At 41.7% G+C, this 26,478-nt stretch overlaps 2 protein-coding genes across 5 annotated transcripts in view; one reads left to right on the top strand and one right to left on the bottom strand.

Annotated features, from left to right (window-relative positions):
* Window positions 1-16,084, top strand: part of ADAMTS7 (ADAM metallopeptidase with thrombospondin type 1 motif 7) — a 100,822-nt gene extending 84,738 nt beyond the window's left edge. For 2 of the 4 annotated variants that reach the window (XM_073568987.1, XM_073568984.1), the window contains one exon: window positions 14,815-16,084. In XM_073568987.1, coding sequence (XP_073425088.1) covers window positions 14,815-14,865 — 51 coding nt within the window. In that variant the 3' untranslated portion in view covers window positions 14,866-16,084. The other 2 variants (XM_073568985.1, XM_073568986.1) reach the window with 2 other exon arrangements.
* A 6,578-nt stretch (window positions 16,085-22,662) lies between these two features.
* CIAO2A (cytosolic iron-sulfur assembly component 2A) overlaps window positions 22,663-26,478 on the bottom strand; it is a 47,782-nt gene continuing 43,966 nt past the window's right edge. Inside the window, exons 4-5 of the mRNA XM_073568988.1 lie at window positions 25,421-25,466; window positions 22,663-23,064 (exon numbers count right to left, since the gene is read on the bottom strand). Coding sequence (XP_073425089.1) covers window positions 22,967-23,064; window positions 25,421-25,466 — 144 coding nt within the window. The 3' untranslated portion in view covers window positions 22,663-22,966. The remainder of the gene's footprint in view (window positions 23,065-25,420; window positions 25,467-26,478) is intronic.

Genomic DNA, 26,478 nt, shown 5'->3' on the forward strand with positions numbered 1-26,478 from the left:
CTCCCCGCCCGCTCCCCATGGGTGGAAAGTCTCTTCATGCATTTGGGTATAGGGAAAGACCTATTATTCCAGGGGAGCGGATGGGGAGAAGCCACCAGGTACCCGCCTGCTCATCTAGTCTCCTATGTGGCCAGCTCCCTGTATGTGGTTCCCAGGCCGGGATCACACATGCGAGAAGCTCAGACGAGTTCCGCATGTTAATACCCGGCACTGCCGCTGGCACTTAGGAGTGGAGCGTGCGGCTCCATGTATTGCTATGTGGCCGCACGCTCCGCTCCCGAGTGCCAGCAGCAGTGCCGGGTATTAACATGCGGAACTCGTCTTTTCTGAAACTCCTCAATGTTTCAGAATCAAACATACCTGCCTGAAGTGATACATCCAGTGCCTGGTACATGCTGCTCGTTGTTCAGGCAGCATTTATCAGCTGTCAGGTTCCCTTTAACTTGCATTTGTTTATTGCATAGCAATCAGTGTTCACAGACCATGATTTCTGGAAGTCTTCCCGAACTCCAAGCAATGATTTGCATGTCCGAATCATGAATGTTTTTAATGCAGTGCCACCTGGTGGCCCGTAAAGCACGAACTTCCAATATTGGTTGTCGGACTTTGTCTCTTGTGCACATAGATTTCTTCATAATCTCTGAATCTTTTCATAATATGTACTGTAGATGGTGGGATATTCAAAGCCTTTGCAATTTTACTCTGGGGAGTGTTTTTGTGAAATTTTCACAATTTTTAGATGCAGTTCACAGATTGGTGAATAATGCATGGAAACATTGTATAGCCTGTTTAAATCCACATTCAATCTGAAGCTGGCACAATGTTTAGGAATGTATTGTAAATAGCTGAATCGCGGCCAGTGTGAGCGGAAGCATTGCAAACTTGGACCAGGTAATAGCCAGGAAAATATAGTAGTTGCCCCTAGAACTTTTGTTGTTTATGATAGTTTATCATTCTGTTAAGCGGCTATACTAAAGTGCGCTGCAAAAAAAAGCGGTGGGCAATCTAAATTTCCAAGTCATTCCATGATGTTAATCCTGCAGTAACTTTAGTGTAACCAAGGAATCTTCAGCCAGAACTATAGTGAGCGCATTACATGGAATTGCCCCTTTAATTATATTAATACAAAGACTGTCATTTTTTTTCCATAAAGCTACAAACATTCATTACTGCTGAGTGGGCCGTAATGGAGTAGGCAGAAGGTGACCGGAGGACACATAACGCTTTGTGGAGGCTTTTCAATTACAATGCATGGAGTGCTAGGCTCGTGCTCACACTAGACGCCTTGATCCTTTTGTGCACAGCATTAGGGTATGTTCACATACGTGTTGTATCCATTTTTTTCTCGAATACCACACGTACCCATTATATCTTATGGTACTGTGCACATGTGCATGTTTTTACATTGAGCGTGTGTCGGTGCAAAACACACGGAGACATGGGATGTACAGCACACGGATGACATCAGTGTACAATCAGTATGCCATAAGTGTGCCATCTATATGCCATCAGTGTACAATCAGTATGCAATCTGTGTGCCATCAGTATGCCATCTGTGTTTAATATTGCAAAGTATAGGAGATGTTTTATCATTTATTTCTTTTTTTTTATCCATACCGGAAAGACTCTGCTGACACACTGATGGAGCAAGGATGACACCGGTACCAGTTTGTCACGTATGTTTTTTATACAGACGTGTGACGGAGAACTTATTGATCCCAGAACTAAAGCAACAAGTTATGAGACCATGTAGATGGCCATAATTCCGGACCCTATTTTTTGCCTTTTCTCGAGTGCTGCCGCAGTATAGTTAATATTTATACCGGATTTGTTAACACATTAACTGTGACTTTGTAGCCGTTGCAGATGACAGGGTCAGTAAAGAGGGCACAGACGCCGGACTGTATGGAGCTACTGCAGGTACTGAAGCATATAATCCAGTGTAACCGCTACCATTACAGCATTTATAGTAAAACTTCACAATAAAATCCTCAGCAGGGGGAAATAAAGCACCTTCTGTCGCCTTCTACCTTTCACCATTTTCTACCACAAATTAAAGAAAATCCCCCCACACTCATCCGGAGTCTGGTCAGTGATCATTATTGTTTCCACGTTTTTCACATGTACTATCCATGCTTCTATTCAATCTAAGTGACCATACCATGCCTTCCAAAAGTTGCTTTGGGACAAGAAGAGCAAAAAGGATTACTTTCCTGCAGTCACTGTTAGGATGGGTTCAGATGACCGGTCTCGAGAGAATCGGGTCCATTGTGCTAATCACACTCCGATCAGAGTGTGACCATAGTGGGATCCGATTTTCATGGATGAAGAGAAAATAATGTCTCCATCTTCTCCATTCTGTCAGTCGATGTCATCTGAGTGCAGTCTGATGTTTTCCACGCACTCATTGACTTGCATGGCCGAGTGCGATCCTAATATTGGATCAGACTCTGGCATGCAGCGAAAAGAATCTGACATGGGCACAACCCTATAGAATGAAATTGGTCCGAGTGCCATTGGATGTTTTGTCGGATCACATGCAGACCAAAAATACGGCCCTTAATAAATAGGACAGCTCCGTGGATAGTTCATTTGCCTAAAGGCACAAGGGTCCTGGATTTATTTCCCATCAACATTTGTAAGGAGTTAGTTTTCCCTGTGTTTGCTTGGGTTTCTTCTCACACTCCAAAGAGATTGCGAGTCCCAATGGGTACAGTGATGATGTCTGGAAAGCGCTGAGGAATATGGTGGCACTATGTAAGAATAGTAGATACATAAGTGTATATACTACCGTAAAATTTCAAAGGAGTTGGAAATCCAGCGTTCACTTAATTCACAGGTTACACCTACTCTATCCTAAGTAGAAGCTCAATAGTGATTCATCCACTTCTTATCAAACATAACAGCTAGGGAACTATTTTAGGAGATCATAGTCTCCGTAATGAATAATTACAAGGCTTTTTGTTTCCAGGGTCTCGCTTCAAAGCTACCTCCAGCGCAAAAATAGTATACATGATACATGGATTAGGAATATATCTAATGGGAGCTGCAAGAGAAGAAAGGTTGAGTCCTATTCAATTTTGTGAATTTTGGAATTTAACTCGAATTTCTCCCAATTCTGACAAAATGGGTGGAACTGAGGCGGCACACGAGTGCGACGGGAGTGTGACACCACAACTCGTATAATTCATAATGAGCTGCGACTTTCCTTACACCATTATTCTCACTCCTGTACCTGATCAGAGTAAGATTTCTGGCATGGCGGAGGCGCATGCTACTCCTCAGGAACTCCTCGATTCATGAAGAAGTGTGCCCCACTTCATGAATCTAAAGAGACTGGCTCCAGCATGCCCCTCATCATGAACAAGACTGGTCTTGATGAATTGGGCACTTTTCCTTAAGTGTATAGCTTTAGCCCAAGTTTGCGACCAACCACATGGCTTCATGCCTGGGTAACCACCATTGAAGTGTCTACGTGTGGTCAAAGAAAGATGTATTCGCTGAACAGCAGACGCCTTGATTGGTATCATGGGCCTAAAACAAGCCTGTGTAACAAACATTTTTAGAGCAGGACAAAAAAAACACCCCCACAATGCGTAAAAAGAACACCTAGAAATATGAGAGGGTTAAAGTACGGGAAAGATTCTGGAAGAAGAGGAGAGGAAGAAACAGTGCAGGAGATTTAGTAAGCTACATGAACCAGAATTTTGGTTCAATTTGTGCCAAAAATATCATGTGTGCCGTGCGTCGGTATGTTATATAGACACTTTTTGCAGTTTTGAAAAATATTTAGAATAAAGGGCTGTTGCTTAAAATGTTAAATTAGTCCTAAATTTAAGATGCTAAATATTTGTGTAGAGCAAGCCAAGCAAAAGGTGGTGTTAGGAAGGTACCCAAATTACCTAGACACACCAAATCTATAACACTAAGTGCACCACATCGTTTGTCTGCCTGACCTAGTTTCAAAGAGTAATCGTCATTTTAAATTTTAGTTCATAAATCAATAGTTCACATGAAAATAAGAAACTTTAATGTATCTCATCAGAGAAATCTGCTTCTTTCTCCTCTAGGACTGATCTTTCATTTTTTAAATTCTCAGTTTATGAATAAAATCTGTATTCAGTGAAGACAGATTGTCACAGAATTAATGATCAGTCATGACGGAGAAAGAAGCAGATTTCTCTGATAAGATGTAACATAAAGTTGGTAGTTTTCATGCATATTGCTCATTTATGAAATAAAAATTAAAGCGACAGTAACACATTAACCCTCCCTTTGATGTGGGCTCCGGCGGTGAGCCCACATCTTTTCCAGCACAAGTCAGCTGTTTTGAACAGCTGACATGTGCCTCTAATAACCGCGGGTGGCATCGTGATCCACCCGCGACTGTTAACTAGTTAAATGCTGCTGTCAAACTCTGACAGCGGCATTAAACACGCGCTTCCAACAAGCGCGCCAGAAATCTGCCCATCGGTGACCCCCGTCACATGATCGCGGGTCACCGATAGGTTGGCATGACAACCAGAGGTCTCCAGCAGACCTCTATGATTGTCACTACCAGATTGCTATGAGTGCCACCTGGTGGTCGGCGCTCATAGCAAGTGAGCATTTCTGCTACATACAGGCGATTTGGTCGTCGCCTGTATGTAACAGAGCCGATCGGAAAGTGCAGCTTCTAGTCTCCCTTGGAAACCATTGAAGCATGTAAAAATTAAAAAAAATATATTTTTTATTGTAAATATTACAAAATTTATTATAAGTATTAAAAAAAATTAAAATATAAAAGTTCAAATCATCCCCCTTTCGCCCCATTCAAAATAAAACAAAAACAATAATAAAAAAAAAAAAATCAAACATACACATATTTAGAATCGCCCGATCAATATAAAAAAATTAACCTGATCGTTAAACGGCGTAACGAGAAAAAAAGTGAAAGCGCCAGAATTACATTTGTTTGGTCGGCGCAATATTGTATTAAAATTCAATAACGGGAGCTCAAAAGGTATCTGCACCACAATGGTATTATTAAAAACGTTAGCTCTGCGCGCAAAAAATAAGCCCTCACCCAACCCGAGATCACGAAAAATGGAGAAGCTACGGGTATTGGAAAATGGCGCAATTTAAAGAAATTTTTTTTTTTTTACAAACTTTGGAATTCTTTTCATCACTTAAATAAAAAATAACCTAGACATGTTTGGTGTCCATGAACTTGTAATGACCTGGAGAATCATAATAGCAGGTCAGTTTTAGCATTCAGTGAACATGGTAATAAAGCAAAGCAAAACTTGTGGAATTGCACTTTTTTTGCAATTTCACCGCACTTGGAATTTTTTTTCCCCGTTTCCAGTACACAATATGAAACCAATGGTGTCGTTCAAAAGTACAACTCTTCCTGCAAAAAACAATCCCTCACGTGGCCATTTTGACGGAACAATAAAAAAGTTACGGCTCTGGGAAGAAGGGGAGCAAAAAACAAACGCAAAAATGAAAATGCCTCCGATCATGAAGGGGTTAAGCTAAGTAATAACTTTAACCCAGTGTCTTTTAAACTCAGAAAGTAGCTGTAATAACATATCTCTATCTACTTGTCAGCCATTCATTAATAAATGATACCTAAATAGGAACCAACTTGTTTGCAAATATTTATTTTTACATTTCTGGAATCACAAGAACATTTTATAAATAGTTAAAAGTCCATTTATTTAAAATAACCTTTGTTCACGAGGGAACGATGTTTTAGCAAACAGTTGGAAGTTTGTCCAAAACTCTCAAGGTTGAATCTTTGTGTCTTTGGAACAAAAAACCCAAAACAAATAGAACCATGGCTTAGTACATAAGAGGCGCTGTGATACAAAATAACTGAATACAGCGCACTCATATTTTATAACCCCTGATGACTGAGCATGCTTTTTATTATTTTACGACTACGTTCCCATTATGAGCTTGTGGTGATTTTTTTTCACCTATTAAGTAAAACAGGTTACTTGTATTTTTAATTTTTTTTTAATACCAAAAACTCATTATTATTTATTACTATTATTTATTTATATAGCACCATTAATTCCATGGTGCTGTACATGAGAAGGGGGGGTTACATACAAAGTTATAGACATCGTTAACAGTAAACTAATTTACAATGACAGACTGGTACAGAGGGGAGAGGACGCTGACCTTGCAGACTTACATTCTACGGGATAGTGGGGAAGAGACAGAAGGTCGGGGTGCAGCAGCTCTGGTGGTGATGAGGCGGCGGCTTGGGCAGTGGTGAGGCGGCAGAATGGTTATTGCAGGCTGTAAGCTTTCCTGAAAAGATGGGTTTTCAGGTTCCGTTTGAAGGATCCGAGGGTGGTGGATAATCGGACGTGTTGAGGCATGGAATTCCAGAGGATAGTGATATTCGGGAGAAATCTTGGAGGCGGTTGTGTGAGGAACGAATAAGTGTGGAGGAGAGTAGGAGGTCTTGGGAGGATCGAAGATTACGTGAGGGAAGATGTTGGGAGATTAGTTCAGAGATATAGGGAGGGGACAGGTTGTGGATCTTGGGAACGTCGCCTAAATCAGCGATATGGTCCCAAAGATATTGGTCTTACTAGCTTGGCCCGTGTGAAATTTTCACACATTGGTCGTCGGGGGCACAGGCAATTTCAGAAAAAGCAAGCTGCTCAAATGTAAATGTATTTCATGAGATGATGAACACAGACAGGTATTTATATATGTAGATTGGTAATACAATAAATTGATTTGATAAGTAAAGGCCAAAAAATGTTTTCCGGTTGAGGTGCCACCTGCAGGTCATTGTGTCTTTCTGCAGGTTTATGAAAATGAATGTTTAAACTGTATTTAGTGATAAAATCGTGAATGTGTGGTTTGTTTGGCTCTTGCTGAAGGGAGCAAGTTTACCTTTCAAATGGTGTATTGTGTGTGGGGCGAAGTAATCAGCGAAAAAGCAGTGCATGTTTACAAATGTGTTTACTTATGTAACACACCTGCAGTGAAGTGTGCAATCCTCCAATATGCCTGAAATAGGCTGGGCAAGCACTTGAGCAAGCTGGAAAGACCCCAAGGCAAATGTTTGGATTTCTTTGTGATGTCTGTAAGCTGCTTTGGGGTAGTGTGCTACCACCTGCAGTTCATTTCAAGTTTCAAATGGTGTATCATTTGTGTGTGTGGGGGCAGTATGAACGGAGATAAAAAGTAACCACCGAAAAACAGTGTTTAGAAATAGAATAGACCACTCAGTGACAACCTTTATGGTCTTTACCAAGGGAGCGAGGCTCACATAATGCTCTGGGGTCGTGTCTTTAGGCTTTTCTGCCACCATTAAGCTATGTTCACACCTTGCGTTTTTTTTTCTGCAAGCAAAACTGCGTTTTTGCTGTCTATTGTGCATTTTGATAAAGTTTAGTCCCCACAATAAACATGATTCAACTATGTTAGGTTTTTGCACCAAAAACCTGATACCTGCGTTTTTGCTGCCTTTTTTTTCAGTTACTCATTGCTTTCTATGGGTGAAAAAACACAGCAAAAACGCTGAAAGAAGTGACATGCTGCAGTTTGCAAAAACACAGCAGTTTTCCATTGATGTCAGGGAAAAAAAGCGAATGTGTGTGAATGACGTTTCTGACATCTCATAGACTTTTTTGGTACTGTAAAACGCAGCTAAAATTTACATAAAAGAGGCAGCAAAAATGCAACATGTGAACATATTCTTACCTTGTGAGTAACGCCTTCTTGGTAAATATACCATAACAATTAGTACTAAATAAAAATTCCCATGTATCTGGAACCATATGGTGGATTAAAAAAAAGAAAAAGGGCATGCTCAAGGAGCGGAGGGAAACATACAATAAGAGCAAAAAATTGCCAATTTTAACTTGCTGGTAGTTGTCTTTAAGGCTATGTGCCCACGTTAGCGTTTTTAAACGCTCAGAAAACCGGACTCCTTCCCAGAAACCGTGCGTTTTATTTCCGATTATTACAGAATGCTGTAGATAAGCCCCTGATGGCGGTGGCCGCATCTCATAGGCCAAAAATGAGGTGACAGATTCCCTTTAAAGGGGAATTCACTTGGATTGGATAAGGCATCTATAATGTTATTTCTGCAACATGTTTTTCTACCTTTATAGAGACTCAGACCCCTGTAGTCAGCATGGCTGATTGTGATTTTCATTAGAAATTCAATAAGTTACCAGAGTGTAATGAAATTTCCAAAGTCTACAGACAATGGGGCAAATATATTCATACAATCTAATATTTACAAGGTACAAACTTCGACTAAACACAGTAACATGAAACTTGTGGGTTCAAATACAAAGTCTCCAATAGGGCTGCCAACTAGCAGGAGACTTTACTGTATTGGTCTCATAAGGGTCAAAGGGACCTTTTGGACCTTCTTTGCTCCGGAGCCTGGATGTATCTATAACCACTTGAACCTACTCTAGTTACCCCCTTAAACATGTTCTTTACTTGTCACAGGGACTCCTCCTTTTTGATACATTTGGACCAAGCTTAAGTCCAAACTGGGCAAGACTCCTGGCACATTTTTGTTTCTCCTCCGATGTGTTTTGGTTTCTGATATACAGGGCCGTCAAATGCTGCGCTTGGTTTTTCCCATCAGTCCCATGTAGAATGAATGGGACAGCCGTCGGGGATCATACCTGTCGCTCCATTTTTGTAACGGGGATAAAAATTTGCCATTCTGTTGATCGGTGCAGCCTGTTCCTGGAGTCGGACCCCAACCAATAGCTAAGGTATCTCCTAACCTGTGGATAGGGCATACGGTACCTTGTTTTCACCAGACAACCCCTTCAAAAAGCTAAAAATATACGGTGTGTGTAGGTTTTACTTATCGCAGCTCTAAAAACAGAGGGGAAGGTTTTCCTCTAATTTTGGTATTCAATGTTTGTTTAGAATTCTAATTGCCCGGTGTATTAATTCCATTAATATGTTTAGGAGAACATTACAAAGGATTAGAAGGCTTTGAAGACTATCACCGTATATAAACTTCGATTTCCCAGCACAGGAAATACATCCGGTCCTGTTCACACAGTTGAAGCAGGGCTCTTCAGTTTCCTAGGTATTCTGTCTTTGTGCAGAGCCCCATGGAGTCAGCTGGCTATTATAGGATGTGTGCATGGCTTCTCCAGGAGCTCAAATAAACCCGGAATGTATTTTCAGATGGAAAAGTTAAAAAGTATCTCTCAGTAAGAAAACTAAACAAATGGCACTATAGCCAAACTTTATTAATTGCTCATGTGTTCAAAAAAAAGGAAAGGTAATTGACCCCAAAATTTTATTACACATAAAAAACAATGCTACGTGTGAAGGTATTCTAGTAACCCATTATATTATTGCCACAAACCTCTTTAGCTCACCTTCCCAAAAGGTAAAAAAAAAAGAAACCCAATAAATACCACTAAATATTGAGTGTGACACTAACCCTTATAAATCACTAACAGCTGCCAACCTTCCATCCTTCCAATGTCCTTGGGAGCTCAGATGTAAAACTACAGCTGAACGGAAACTTCTGTAAGGCTTGCCTTAAATGTAAAGTGCGGCTCCAGTGAAAAATAAAACAAAACTCGAGAAGCAATGGGATGAGACTGAAAGGGAGAAGATACACATTAGATATTAGAAAAAACTTTTTGACAGAGTGATGAATGAGTGGAACAGGCTGCCACGAGAGGTGGCGAGTTCTCCTTCAATAGAAGTCTTCAAACAGAGGCTGGACAGACATCTGTCTGGGATGGTGTAGTGACTCCTGCTTTGAGCAGGGGGTTGGACCAGATGGCCCAGGAGGTCCCTTCCAACTCTAATATTCTAGGATTCTGTGAAAATACTAATTTTCAGTCCTATTAGATCTTGATTATTGTAGCTGTGTGAAGCCTTTTCCTTGAGATCTTAAATAATAAGAGGAGGTTTTAATTATTGTCTCCACGATATAGATACCGAGATCTAGACCCCATCCCTGTTTCATTAATCCTGATAGGTCATTTCATCCCTTTAACAGCCTACTTTAATCAGAGCTGATGCTGCTGTGATCACAGGACTTTATTAGCTAGAAGATTCTCTCTACACAAACAGTTCAATATTCCCTGTGTAAATAACATATTCAAGCTATTTTATCTCTTATTATTTAGCGGGAAAGAAATAAATGTGATACAGTATCACAACTCTACTCCTATTCTGCTCCCTACTGAAAGGGAGCATGCACTGTGAAAGTAAATTAATCTAATAAACATCATGGAGTGCCTATTTGTTTCTAAAATTGAATTTACACCCCAAGGCGCATGTCCCAAAAGGTTTTTAAGCACGTCACTAAAGGTACACTTTATAAAAATCTATACAATCTGTTGTGAATAAAAATATTTATTGTTGTCTTGTGTTTCGATACCTTCTTAATCAGTGACCTTATAAATATCAGAATGCTGATGTAATCTTTACTTTTTTGGCCCTTCTTTCAGTTCATCTGCCTTTAAAGGGAATCTGATTATTGCACAATGTAGGGGCAGAGACCCTGACTTCTCGACTTTATCACTTACTGGGCTGCCTGCTGCAGTTTTGATAAAATCACTGTTTTCTGTGCAGCAGATCGACTAGTTCTCTGCAGAACTCCTACACTGCGCATAGGCAGAAAGCTGCCTATTAGCTGCCTATTAGTACTAGGGTCCTGGTAATACAGAGCTCATGAATATGGAGGACTATATGGCAGCTGGTTTACTAGTCCTCACAGTTTTATCAGCAGGAGATTATCAAAACTACAGCAAGCAGCCCAGTAAGTGCCAAATGTCTAGAATCAGGGTCTCTGTTTCCACATTATGCTGCACTCCGATTAGGTGACAGATTCCCTGAAATTATCTATGTCTTCCCTTTCTGAAAGTGTCAGGAAAAGTTAAAACTCAGACAGTGCGATAGAAAACAGACCCTGTTACTTCACTACTAGACCATGAAAACAGAATCTCCTTCACGCTTCTTTAAAAAAACCACATGTGTAAAGTTTAAGAAACATTAGGAAAACGAATCCACCATCTGCGCCGTTACAACTGGAAGCCGCGTTCACCGAAGCTCGTACATTTGTATGTTTGTGGAAGAAAAACCGGAGAAAAAGCCAAGCGTGCGAGTGTGGAAACTAGGTGAGAGACCATGGGGTGGACATTCCCCCGAACAGATGGCAAACACATCACTTAAAGTGACACGACCATCATGTTCAATGTCTCCACTCATTAAAAAGATTTCAGAAATTTGCACGATTACAAATAAAAGCAAATAAATAGCATATTTTTTTCAGTTTGTGCATTATTTTTGACGAGCAAAGGGCTGAAAAACTCACTACAAACTTATATTATATCAAAGGGTCCCTAAAATGCAGTAAATAGGGTCCGTTTTAAAAGTTTGGTTATACTGCCCTGAATGACGTTATTCCACTGCGGTGTCCATTACGCATCTACTACAACATCACTTTTTGCGCATTTCCAGAGTTGTGACATTGTTCTATGCATTAGCAATATTGGAATACCTTTGCATGAATTAACCCTGTACATCAATGTTTTTTTTCCCCGTACACTATCTGCATGGTGACATGTTGTGCGGTATTATTGTATGCCTTGTGCTGTGACATTATGCATTATCTCTGATCTTTTACATTAGCATTTGCACGATTCCACACGCTGGAACTTTGTTTTACTGCTACATCACCATGTCAGTTATCTCTATGCTTGGACATTACTGTGGGCATTAGTCTTTTACTGTGAGCATGATTCCTGTGCTGAAATTACCAAAAAAAAAAAATATATAACAGGCTTTATTAGATCAAGATAAAAGTACATATCGGGGGAGGGACAGACAGGAAGAGGGCGTTAGTCGAAAGTGTGTACCCATATACATTACGCATATACAGTATATCACACATACAAAACATTCTGTACCAAATAGAAAAATATAATAAAAAATATATAACAAAATCAATCATGTGATCACAGAATACGTTCCTAGATGTAACCGAATATATACGTATCAATTGATGTCAGGGGATCACATATTATTTAGCAACATATATAGAAAATATTGACATCAGCACCATGAGGTAGAGTGTTTGAAAAGATTTCTATCAGCAAAAAGATAAAGTGCCCTGTCACACCCTCTGACAAAGGGCAGACGCCGAAACGCGCGTGGAGATGGGCGCATCATCGTGTGTCCCCTAGCTCCTGACTGTTACCCAGGTACATAGTGATGAAACTGGGTGTATATGTCCAAATCTACGCTGCTGACCGCATTGACTATTAACCTGTTTTGAAATAAAGCTTTGAAGGATATCGTCTGCCATCCATCTTTATCAGTAGCGCAGATTTGGACGCACACACAGTTTCACCATTATCCTCAGTCTTTGGACTCGTGTTCTGCAGCAGCTGATCCATGCTTTTCACATGTTGCTTAATTGCAACAAAACAAGGTGAGCGTACCTCTCCCCAGTGCACCCCAAGTTTTTAACCAGTTAAGACCCTATTTGCGCTTTTTTTTTTGCTCTCCAGATTTTCTACTTCTACCCAGGTACATAGATACATCTTACAATATCCACTTTACTTGTTCGTACTGGTGACTATTTAGCTACACCACATATGCCAGGAGCCGCTCTTCCTCCTCTCTTTAGGTGTAAATGCACTAGTACTTTATTTACCTTTTAGGTAAAACTCTACCTCATGGTGCTGATGTCTACATTTTTTATATATGTTGCTGAACAATATGTGATCCTCTGACATCTATTTATACATATACATTTCTTTACATCTAGGAATTTTCTTTCTACTATAAACGTATTTTGTGATACCTTGGATTGATTTTGTTATATTTTCTTCTATTTGGTACAAAATATCGTTTATATACACACAGTTGTGCTCAAAAGTTTACATACCCTGGCAGAACTTTTGCTTTCTTGGCCTTTTTTCAGAGGATATGAATGATAGCATCAAAACTTTTTCTCCACTCATTGTTAGTGGTTGGGTGAAGCCATTTATTGTCAAACTACTGTGTTTTCTCTTTTTAAAACATAATGACAACCCAAAACATCCAAAGACCCTGATCAAAAGTTCACATACCCTGGTGATTTTGGCTTGATAATATGCACAGAAGTTGACACAAATGGGTTTGAATGGCTACTAAGGGTAACATCCTGACCTGTTTGCCTGTAATCAGTGTGTGTGTGCATAAAAGATGAGTGAGTTTCTGGGATCCAGACAGACTCTTGCATCTTTCATCCAGCCACTGACGTTTCTGAATTGTGAGTCATGGGGAAAGCAAAAGAATTGTAAACAGATCAACGGGAAAAGGTAGTTGAACTGTATAAAACAGGAAAGGGATACAAAAAGCTATCCAAGGAATTCATAATGCCAGTCAGCAGCTTCAAACTGTGATTAACAAATGGAAAATCAGGGTCACTGTAAAAACAAAACCACGGTCAGGCATACCAACAACAATTTTGTTCACAACTGCCAGGAAAATTGTTCAGGATGCAAAGAAAAACCCATAAATAACATCAGCTGAAATACTGGATTCTCTGAAAACTAGCAGTGTGGCTGTTTCAAGATACACAATAAGGAGGCACTTGAAGAAAAATTGGCTGCATGGTCGAGTTGCCAGAAGAAAGACATTACTGTGCAAATGCCACAAAGTATCTCGCCTACAATACGCAAAACAGCACAGAGACAAACCTCAAAACTTCTGGATCAAGGTAATTTGGAGTGATGAGACCAAAATTGAACTTTTTGGCCACAACCATAAACGTTAAATTTGGAGAGAGATCAACAAGGCCTGTGACCATTCCTACTGTAAAGCACGGGAGGTGGATCGCTAATGTTTTGGGGATGTGTGAGATACAAAGGCACAGAACACTTGGTCAAAGTTGAAGGAAAGATACATGCAGCACGTTATCAGCAAATACTGAAGGCAAATTTGCAATCATCAGCTCGGAAGCTGCGCATGAGACATACTTGGACATTCCAACATGACAACGATCTAAAACACAAGGCCAAGTCGACCTGTCATTGGCTACAGCAGAACAAAGTGAAGGTTTTGGAATGGCCATCTCAGTCTCCTGACCTCAATATCATTGAGCCACTCTAGGGAGATCTCAGGCACGCAGTTCATGCCAGACAGCCCAGGAAATTACAGGAACTGGAGGCTTTTTGCCAAAAAGAGTGAGCAGCTTTACCATCTGAGAAAATAAAGACCCTCATCCACAACTACCACAAAAGACTACAAGCTGTCATTGATGTTAGAGGGGGAAATACACGGTATAAAAAATGGGGTATATAAACTTTTGATCAGGGTCATTTGGATGTTTTGGGTTGTCATTATAAATTAAAAAGAGAAAATACAGTAGTTTGACAATAAATGGCTTCACCCAACCACTAAACATGAGTGGAGAAAAAGTTTTGTTGTTATTCATACTCTCTGAAAAAAGGCCAAGAAAGCAAAAATTCTGACGGGGTATGTAAACTTTTGAGCACAACTGTATATATAGCTGTACATAGGTATATTAGCACCGTTTTACTAGATGTTTCTCCCCCCTATAGATAATTCTCCCCCCTATATGTAATTTTATCTTGCTCACTACCAAGGATGGACACAAGAATACAATGATTTTTTTGGTCTCTTGATTTTTATGCTTATAGACGGAGCAGAAGCCCTGGCTACCACTGGATACACACTTACCTTTTTAATTGCACAAATGTTTACTGCACTGTATACTACTTCTTCTAGTATTGGTGATTCTGTATCTTCACCTTCTCTTCATTCACTGATACCTTATTCCTCTTACAGGTCTTCAGTGCACTCGTGACCGCCTCACCTTCAGCTTCTGTCGGACATTGAGAATCCTTGGCCGTTGCTCCCTACCTACAGTCCAGGCTCAATGCTGCCAAACTTGCAGGTCTCATACTCAAAGCTCGCGTGAACTCAGTATTCAACGGGTGTCTTGGAGGTGAGGACGATAGCCATGTCTCTAATCTCAGGGACCAAACGATTGTACCAAACTTGGTTATCTCCATCTCGGCTAAAGAAGGTCCACAGATCCGTCCCTGCAGATTTTTTTCTGCTTTATCAAAGGGACAGAAGAGCGCTGCATTTCATCTAGGAATTGACTTTTTTTTTTTTTTGCTTCCAGTGTCCCATAAGCATTAATCCTGTCCAAAAATACACAAGTTTGGATTTTTGGTGCTAATGTCCTGCAAGTGACCTCTTATGAAACTCTTGATCATTCACTGGCTGGCCAGTGGAGGAATCGAATGCTCCTTATAAAATTCTGCTTCTTGGTGCTGTAGGTTCCTCAAGGATTAGTAACAAACAACTATGGTATAATCTATATTATTGTTGCATCTTAAAGACAAGAGGAAGTCTCTCTCTACTTTCTGGCCTATACTATTTCCTTCTGTAGCAATGTGCACTGTTCATGATGTGGATTTCTGCCACACAAGCCCTTCACTGCTGAAGCCGACTGACCCGAAATGTAAAAAAGTATGACAAAGACTTGTGAAAAGTACAGATCGTAAGTGATAAATCCAATGTACGTACAACGGCATATACCGTCTGTGAACCACTTCTCCCGAACCATTGTTGGCCATATGTGCACATTTTACTTTCCAGTTGGACTAGTAACAGCCTCTGTGGTACTGGAAATAGCGGCCTTAGCACTACAGACACCATACCTCATGGATAAATCCACAGAAAACCGTCTTACTAGCCTTACATACGGCACTGAAGAGTTGGGGCATTAAGACTGTAGTCAGTGTAAGAGACTCAGAAATGTAGCATTGGAAATAACCATGTATCTTACACTTGTGGTTTGGAATATCAATACCTTTCCTTAAATGAAATTGGTGCTATCATTAGAACAAATCACTGTCCGTATCCTTTATAAAGCAGACTAGCCTGGTGAAGAGACTACCATTCTCTTTATGGATCCTCTAGGTGCCAATACCCAATAAGTGACTTACCCTATTTTCAGTACACATTTTGTATGCCAATTAAATCTAAACATTTTAATTGCCAATGCATTATTATCTATCAAATACATACAACACTGGCTACCATATTTCTCCTGAAATTGTGTTTGCACTTAATTAATGACCGGACCGTATCGCCTATTGCACCAATACTTTGCTTGTTAATCTGCTCTGCCTGTCTATATGGAGCATCACTACTTATTTGGGGCATTAAAAGGAATATATAAGTGAGATCAACCCTTCTAAGGCCAGGTTCACATAGCGTTAACCAGCCCTATCAACACATAGCGTTGACGGGCTGCATTAACGCTATAGCATAACGCGATATACACTCACTGGCCACTTTATTAGGTACACCATGCTAGTAAGGGGTTGGACCCCCTTTTGCCTTCAGAACTGCCTCAATTCTTCGTGGCAGAGATTCAACAAGGTGCTGGAAGCATTCCTCAGAGATTTTGGACCATATTGACATGATGGCATCACACAGTTGGCGCAGATTTGTCGGCTGCACATCCCTGATGCGAATCTCCCGTTCCACCACATCCCAAAGATGCTCTATTGGATTGAGATCTGGTGACTGAGGAGGCCATTTGAGTACAGTAAACTCATTGTCATGTTCAAGAAACCAATCTGAGATGATTCGAGCTTTATGACATGGCGCATTATCCTGCTGAAAGTTGCCATCAGATGTTGGGTACATTGTGGTCATAAAGGGATGGACATGGTCAGCAACAATACTCAGGTAGGCTGTGGCGTTGCAACGATGCTCAATTGGTACCAAGGGGCCCAAAGAGTGCCCAGAAAAAATTCCCCACACCATGACACCACCACCACCAGCCTGAACCGTTGATACAAGGCAGGATGGATCCATGCTTTCATGTTGTTTACGCCAAATTCTGACCCTACCATCCGAATGTCGCAGCAGAAATCGAGACTCATCAGACCAGGCAACGTTTTTCCAATCTTCTACTGTCCAATTTCGATGAGCTTGTGCAAATTGTAGCCTCAGTTTCCTGTTCTTAGCTGAGAGGAGTGGTACCCAGTGTGGTCTTCTGCTGCTGTAGCCCATCTGCCTCAAAGTTCGACGCACTGTGCGTTCAGAGATGCTCTTCTGCCTACCTTGGTTGTAACGGGTGGCAATTTCAGTCACTGTTGCCTTTCTATCAGCTCGAACCAGTCTGCCCATTCTCCTCTGACCTCTGGCATCAACATGGCATTTCCGGCCACAGAACTGCCGCTCACTGGATTTTTTTTCTTTTTCGGACCATTCTCTGTAAACCCTAGAGATGGTTGTGCGTGAAAATCCCAGTAGATCAGCAGTTTCTGAAATTCTCAGACCAGCCCTTCTGGCACCAACAATCATGCCACGTTCAAAGGCACTCAAATCACCTTTCTTCCCCATACTGATGCTCGGTTTGAACTGCAGGAGATTGTCTTGACCATGTCTACATGCCTAAATGCACTGAGTTGCCGCCATGTGATTGGCTGATTAGAAATTAAGTCTTAACACACAGTTGGACAGGTGTACCTAATAAAGTGGCCAGTGAGTGTACGTTATGCTATGACCGCTAGCGCTGATGAATCATCAGCGCTAGCGGTGACACGCTGTGACGGAGCCTCAGATGCTGCAGGCCGCGTCCGAGGTTCCGTCAGTGCTTAACGGCACATTGCGAACGTGTGCCGCTTTACGGCATACGTCGCGATGCGCTAGTTAATGGGAGGCTATGGCAGCGTTAACGGACTGCGTTACACCTCGTTATACCATGGTGTTCCGCAGTCTGTTAAACGGACTGCCATAGCGCAGTGGGAACCCGGCCTAAGCAGTCTACAAGGGCAGATTCTCAAGTAGATCTATGTCCGGCCCATAGATCTTAACAAGGTCATTTGCATATATGAAAAATGTGTCTTTCTCTGGAATAAGATATCGGATTGTAGATATCAAGGTAGCATTGTATTCAACTTCCTATGACCTAGATACCCATATAGTTAAGGAGGGTAGATCCTACTGACAGTAGGCTTAAGGCGTTCAATATGCGGTTTACTGTTACTGACCATGTGATTTCTTCATAACCATAGTGATTTTGAGTTATTGGGAATATGATGAAGACAATGGGAGTCAGATATTAAGTCAACTGCAGTCACTTCTGAGGTCTGCAGACACTGTCTTTTTAGAATTTAAGAGTTCATGTTGTTTCAGATAACTTTCCAGCATAAGCTATCCTTTGTGTCCATGAGAAATAACACCATTTGGGGCCATTATATGACTTGTAGCCTGCATTTTTCACCAGTTTTCTACTCTGCAGGCTCTCTCTGATTTTCAGTTGTTCCTGAGCTGGTGGGTGGAGACAAGTTTCTATGGTAGCTCCAATACACAGTACATACAGCCACAAGTTTCCTGTCCTGTCTCTATGTGGCACATGTTCAGAGGCATGGAGCATGCAGGACACTATGCAATCGTACTGAGCTGTGTGGCTGTGAAAGCAGTACTGAAGTAAAAAAAAATAACTAGAGGCGGTCTCTGGATCTGGCTGGTCTCTAACTTTGTTGAGTGTGCCTTATTCCTCCCCATCTACATAGAGTTTAAGACGTTGTAATCGGATACTACAGTTAGCTGGGCAGTCCATCTTACTTTGATGGATTTAAACAGCTTTTTTCTTTGTTGGTTTTGAGTGGATGATGAGTTCAGGAGGCAGAAGATAGAAGCGTCTCATAAATGAAGAAACCAAGCATATTTCTCGGAAAAGATATTTTACAAAGTTCTATATTTCCTTGTACTATGGATTTATGCAGTTTGTTGAGATGACATTTAAAGGCAATCTTCACCTTCATAACCATCTTTTTATTGTGGCAATGCATCACAAATTATGTTTCAGTAACTGCAATATTTTTTAATTTTTGCTATAGATCTTTAAAACCTGTTTTTGTTATACCCTAGAAGATTATCACATTGCAACGGTGGCAGGTGGTTTTAGAGTGCTTCATTAAATCGATTCATGGGGTCTGTACAAAATGGGACAGCGATGCAGTTGTGTTGTATAGAAGTTGTGACCATAACTGACTATGATGTAGGCCGAAAATCTGGGTGGAAAAGTAAGCACAAGTTACAACAATATTTCCTGTTCACTGGTCACTATGGGTAACTTCGTTGTTTCCGAATTCTGACCTATGGAGTAGTGGTTCTGATCCCATTTAAGTACAGGAAGGTAGACATTAGAAAATCCTTAGTAATTACAGGAAGTTCTGCCCAGGATTTTTTTACACAGCGTCTAGTGATTTTTCTTTGCAATGACATGATCTCTTTATTATTCTACACTTTGCTCTTCGTATGTGTTGGGTGTGTGTGACGGGACCCTGGCCAGGAGAAGTGAGGTTCTCAACCACAGCTGGGACACAGGATGATCCTTCATTCATGCTCAGGAGCAGGGTTCAGCACTCAGCACACAATAGGTGTATTTTTATCTTTACAAAGCTCCGGATTAGTCGGATGTGCAAAAATATATGGAAAGAAAAAAAAAAGAGAAACAAAGGACACAGTCCCATATGAGCTGACGGGCCTTCCTCACTTCCTCCGCAGTCTCAAACACTGGCTTTTTTCATCCTCCACATGACTAAAACAGTTCCATCCCCAGAATATCACCGCACAAAAGATCAACTGTGTAAAAAGCATTTCATCTCCTTGTATCCTGTGCAGAAAAGCCAGAGCGCATAGACAAACTAACTTACGAAGACCACTTCTTATATGTACCGCCAAAAGGATGTCATAGTGGAAGATGCTTCCACCTCTATTTTCTGTGTGCCTGAGGTCCCTGTATAGTACTAAATAGTGGAAGGTGCCTCACAAATTTCCCTGTATATATGCAAGAGCAGAAAGGTAATGCAAAACGCTCTCTTGCTCTGGAAGGCCATGTTTGTCCAGGCCTTGGTAGGGACCACTAGAACCGTACTGAAGAGCACAACATCAAATTACAATTATACTCATCAGCCATAACATTAAAAGCACGGATCCCATCAGGTCCACCTTGTGCTGCAAAAACAGCTTTGACCCATTGAGACTTCGAATCCACAAGATATCTTAAAGGGTTTGTCCAGTCCAAATCAATAAGTCTGCAGTCACTCTGTGTGTCTGCAGACTTATGCCTCCCCCCAGTGTGCACTGAGCGCTACAAGGATTCGCTGGACTCTGAGCCGGGACTGGAGGGCATGTATGAGTTATATATGAACTCTCGGCCTCCCTCCATAAACTTGCATTGAGCAAGGCTAGACCTCAACTAGTGACACGACTGGCTAGAGGGCGCCCACTGGACGGGCTCTGGTCGGGAGTATCTATAACTCACACTTCACCGCCGCCCCCGGGTCAGAGACCGGCGAATCCTCGCAACGCACAGTACGTGCAATGGGGGAATTCACAAGTCTGCAATCACACAGAGCAGCTGCAGATTTATTTACAAATCAATAAGTCAGCACAAAAAAATCTCACCAAAATCCACACGTTAAATGCAGAATTTTATACTTTTTTCACTCCACATTTCACTGTAGGAATAGCAGGATGAAACAATGAAAATACACCGCTCAGTTTACACACAACCTGCAACCTGTAGATGAGATTTTTAGCATTTAATCTATTTACACGCTACTGTATTATGCAGATCTGCCGCTCTGAATACGCACCATGTGCATTTAACCCCGTGTCCCTCGATTCCCAGCATTTTGGAGATCACCAAACTATAATGGCCAGAAAAGTGGTTTTATGGGTGAGAACACTAAGTTATAAATGTGACCCTGCTTAAGCAGAATTTTTTTTTTTTTTTTTTGGAGGTGGGGGTGTCCGGTGTCCCATAAATTTTGTGCGCGTCCCTGGTAGTTACTAACTGATGCATGCCGCGAACATCCCACCAATCCTGCCACTTTATAAATGCTCTAACCAGTCACCTAGCCATAACATTTTGGATAGATGGCTTCTAAAATTTGCCCAGACCCTTAGGGTCCCGTCACACACAGCGATCTCGCTGATTTTGTGACACATCAGCGATCTCACCAGCGAGATCGCTGTGTGTGACGGGGATCAGCGACCGGCCCCCCTGCCGGTTATCGCTGATCACGCTCGAGCGGCCTGGGCCGTTTTTCGATAGCTGGTCTCTAATGTAAACGTCGGGTAACTAGTAGCCGCGGCTCCTGGATACCCGTTTACATTAGAAACCAGCGTCGCTGGTCCGGATCGCTGGAGGGGCTGTCTATGTGACAGCTCACCAGCGATCAGCCTAACGATGTCCCAGCGATCCCATCCATGTCGGATCGTTGGTGGGATCTCTGGGACATCGTTATGTGTGACGGGGGCTTTACAATTGCCCATTTACTTCAGGAACTGATTGCTCACTTGCGGCCTCATATATCAAACCCTGATATTATTGCTGATCGGTATATATATCTACAATTATTTATAAAGAGATTAGGGCCCAATAATGTAATGTACCAGAAAGCTGTCTCACTGGAATGATCAGATCTACACATTTGTAAAAGACTTGAATGATAGTACAAAATAAAATGCATTGGATCGACCACTTGGGAGAGATAATTCTGACACTAGTGCCTTATCAGCGTGGGTGTCAGCCTGTGCCGGGACACATGGAGCTGGAAGGGAAAAGCTAGCACCTACTGTATTGAACTTATTCCTACATTTCCAGGAGGAGTAACACAGGAACAGCACAATGCAGAGGTCTTAAAGAAAAGGATCCAGACTTGTTATTTTATGGTGAATACAAGGGTTCATGGTGTTTTTGATTCAATCACAATACGGATATGGGTCCTGTGCAATTTCTAGAATATTCCAGGATGGTAGTATAACTTTTTGAGACATGTTCAGTAATTGCATATTTGTTGTTGAAGGCACAAAAACCACAATTTATCAAACTCTATTGCTGTACAGGGTAAAGTATTTACGGATTTGCCAATAAATCCGCCATAAAAACGCTTAAAATAAGCTTCCCATTCATTTCTATGCATTTTGCACTTTTTGTGCATATTGATGCGTTTTTTACCGCGAAAAAAACGCTTCAGGGTAAAAAACGCAGCATGCTCATTAATTTTGCGGATTTTTCCGCATTTCTGGCTCTATGTGTCTGGAACCGCGGGGCAAAAAAACGCATAAAAACCACACAGAAAAAAATGCGCGGTTTCTGGGAAGGAATCCAGTTTTTAGGCAGAAATTTTCTGCATACGTGTGCACATAGCCTAAGGCAAAAGGTGAACCCGGCCTGTAACAGTAGCCCAGGTCAATTCTTCTATCGGTGGTGATCCAGGACAGGTCATGTAGTGATAAGCCGAGGCATATGATATAACAGCCCTGCGTACGCTACAGGATAGAATTCTCGGTTTCCACATACTATGAACTTCTGCTGGGTACATGTGGTCCATAAAAGAGTAAATTGACCTACTTTAGTCGACATTTTGATTGACAGCTCATCTCACCCCCACCATTGTAAAACAATATTGTGGGGTCAGAGGTCAGACCCTCATACAAAGTGTCAGCGTTCCCTATGGGTCACTAAACAGGTCACTTGTTAAATGCATGGCTCCTGTTCTATAGAGGAAGGGGTAACCCCATGCTGGTAGTTGTCAGGCCGCTTGGCTCCGTGCAGATGTTCACAGAAGTGATGACTGGCTCCACTAATAAGAAAGGCGAATAAAAGAGATTTATTGGTGACTTCCCTCCGCACCCTGAAATAACAGAGCTGTTACCATACTACGTCCTTACTACTAACAAGTAAGAGACCATTTCCTAGTCCATGTATAAAGCGTGCTGTCATCAGAGACCCCGACAGACCAGAATCCAGCAGGGGCTGCAGTCCAGGAGTGAGCAAGTTCATCAGTACAACCCATATAGCGCACATCCAGTGGTGTCACCCTGAAGTGATGGCGGTGTCCGCGGCCCTTGTTCCAGACCTTCATTTACCCCTCAGAGCGAACTTCTCCATCTAGTCGGGCTCCGTGACACACTGCTCCACTATCTCCCGCAGGTTTGGGTTCTCCATGGCGGCCGAGACTCGTTCCTTATCGTTTATCTGTTTATTAACTTGTAGATAAAATCAGAGTCATTGATACGGAACAGGAAACAACGCAGCGGCACAGAACATGGCGCCAGTGTAGCATTTGTAGTTTATATCGCCTGGACTTCCCTGCGGACCCCGCTGACCAAACAGACCACCAGTGATCCATGTAGCCTTCTTGGGGCATGTGCACACAACGCCTGCTTCCAGTGGGTACACTCCGATGGGAAACCCACCTGAAAAAAGCGCCAATTAATGCACTTGTGGGACTATGTAAAAATGACTGTTCACATGGTCAGGCTTTTCAGCCTCAGTTTTCCAAAGACGCCAAGCGGTTAAAAACATGACCAGTCCATTAATCAGGCGTTTCCAGTCAGAACATGCTTTACACAATACAGGTCAATGGGACGGCTCAGGACACGCAGGAGGCTTTCTAAGCGTGTGCACATGCCCTAAGCTTGGCTCAGTGGCAACATTACAGCGTGGGGCTGTGTTCACATGGGCATCATGTACAACCCTGGCTAACAGTACAACTGCTTTGTTTACCATAGTAACCAATCAGAGTACAGCTTTCATTTTTCCAAAGCACTTTAAGAAATGAAAGACGAGCTCAGATTGGCTGCTCTGGGTAACAAAGAGAATTGTATTATTTGGGCTCGGTGTAATAGTAAGATGGTCTTTGCCGCCCAAGGCAACCAGAGCTCAGCTTTCATTTCTTAAACTACTCTAGAAAATTGAAAGTTGAGCTCATATTGGTTGCTATGGGGGAAAAAGACAATTATACAGTTAGCCAGTTTTGATGAATGGTGCACACAAATTGTGTGATTTTTGGAATTTTACGCCAGCTCCACCAACTATGAATAGTGGAAGGGGGCATGACCAGACAGACTCGCTGCAATCAGAGCAGACATGTTCTCCAGTCTTTGACAGAAGTCCCGTAAAGGGAATCATTCACCAGGTTTTTACTCCTCTATGTGAGAGCAGATTGTTGGAATCGGAGTCTCTGCCCATAGATCCATGTGTCACTTACTGGGCTGTAGGCTGTTATTTTGAGAAAATCACAGTTTTCTCTTCTGCAGATCTGCCAGTTCTCCGAATGCAGAGCTCTGTATAACCCCGCCCTCATCACTGTGCATAGGCAGAAAGCTGTCAATCATTGGTGGGGGCGGGGTTATACAGAGCTCATGAATGTGGATGACAACAGGTTTCCCATTCCTCTAATGATAATCTCCTGCTGATAAAACTGATTTTATTAAAAATACAGCCAGCAGCCCAGTAAATGACACGTTGCTGGAATCAGGGTCTCTGTCTCTACATCATTCTGCTCCCATGTTAAATGGTATAAACCTGAGGTTCCCTATAAAGAATTTACAACGTGCTTCTCCTACAGACTTTGGATCAAGCCTGTTATACAAATCACTTATCATTTTTAATTTCCCCCTTAGTGTTTTCGTTGTGGGGTCTGCTCCGCACCCGGACTCTTTAGGATAATGCAATGGTTTATTTTGCGCTGTGGGGCCAAACTGCATATTATGGATTTACCGTGACTTGCTGCCGGTTTTGGTGGCCTGGCCTGTACAGGTAACATATTGAAACCAGGCACTTCACCACTATAAACGGTCCCATTACTCCCATCAGAAGAGGCAGGCTCCTGCGCATTTTTCCCCCAGCATTGTGCTTGTGACATTACATTTGCCTGTTCCATTTTTAGGAACATACAAATATCAAAACACAAGTGTGAATGGGGTGTGATCTCTACTAGATTAGAATGAATTTTTTAAAATTAATTTCAGATCATGACCGGCGCCAAATATTGTTTTTGCAACACAGCCGAACATCATTGGAGTCAATGGGAGTGCACATGACCGAATATGTTCGGAATCAATCGTCAAACATAAATTTGGCACGAATAGGGAACCAATATGGCAAATTCAGGTTCAGTGACCGATTCCGAACATATTCGCTCAGCTCTGATTTCTACGTACACAGGCAGCTTTATGCGCTCTTGGAGTTTTCTTTATTACCGTAGTTGAATAGGGTGAGTTATGTTTTTTAATTTTTTACTTTTCCACATACTGCATCGTAATAGAGAAAACAGATCAAGAAATCAGGAGAAGGTCAACTTTACTTTCCCTAGACTTCATAGGTTCCCGATAACCAAAATTTAGATTTCTCCAAGGGAAGTAGGTGAATTATTTATGGGCAATATTTCACTGCAGGAAAATAGATCTTGATACAGGATATATTTTCAATACTTCATTGGCAGCAATCGTACGTCTATATATTACATACACACATGACGACTCATCTCCCACATACACAGCCTCCGCTCATATCCAGTGTTAGCCATTTGTCTTATTGGCATAAGAAGCACGAACTTACTATCCTCCTCCGTTGAGTGCGTCCCTTCGGAAATATAGATCTCCAGCTGAAATAGAAGAAGGACATGAACTCACCCACTGCAGGACAGTGTGGGATCAAGGAATCAGACTGTGATGGCAGGTACAGGTCTCCCATAATGTATTACATTGTTTGCGATTATATGACATTAGCTTCCCACGAAAACCACAGCAAAACTGCAGGTCAGGACTTTACCGGAGTGTCTGGAAGAGCGAGGAATGCAGACAACCTGCCAGATATCCCTGCGGTCCCAGCTACCATGCCAGGACTGTGGGTGTGTGAAACCGGCATTTGTAATTTATTCTTTTGCCTCGAAATGTGCTTAATCCATCAGCATTTAAAGGGTTAAAAGGCCTCAGCAGTTAAAAGGTTAAACGTGCTCAGTGCAGAGATGGAGCCAGCTGGGATTTCCATTACAGCGCGAGCATGCACTGCCATCTGGTGGACAATTTGGACTATTGCAGTCATTTTACTGCACTTTCTATTGTGACACACATTCTATTGGGAGGAGAACAGATAACATTATATTTCTCCATTTAGTAAATGATTTATCAGGGATTATGCTCCCCTGATTGTACGTTATAAGCATGTCCATCTAAAACTTAAAAACTGCAAAAAAATGGGACCATATAGGACCTGTATTTGTTTAGCATATGTGAAAGTAATTCTTGTCACCCATTACCCTGTGAACGTGGAAAAGCTTTTTTTGGTCAATGTTGTCTCTGCGTTAGCCTACGTTTTTCTATGCAGAATTATCCATTACATAATATACAGTATATGTCAGAGAATAGTTGTCTTTTCTATATCAGACATTGATGACCTATCCCAAGGACAGGCCATTAATGTTAAAGTCACCGGACAACCCCTTTAAACATATCCTATTTTAGGCTGCTAATCCGGCAAATCCTTAATACAAAACAATTTATCTTATAGCTCAACAGAGATTGGACTTTCCAGCTGGAGACTGTCAATAGTTGGAGGTGGAGCCCCCTATTGATTAGTGTGACAACTTATCAGCAAAGCATTATCGCTGTGACAAC

This window comes from Dendrobates tinctorius, unplaced genomic scaffold (genome assembly GCF_039654945.1).
Source record: "Dendrobates tinctorius isolate UK_male_01 unplaced genomic scaffold, ASM3965494v1 ptg000022l, whole genome shotgun sequence".
In the NCBI taxonomy this organism is placed as follows: domain Eukaryota; kingdom Metazoa; phylum Chordata; class Amphibia; order Anura; family Dendrobatidae; genus Dendrobates; species Dendrobates tinctorius.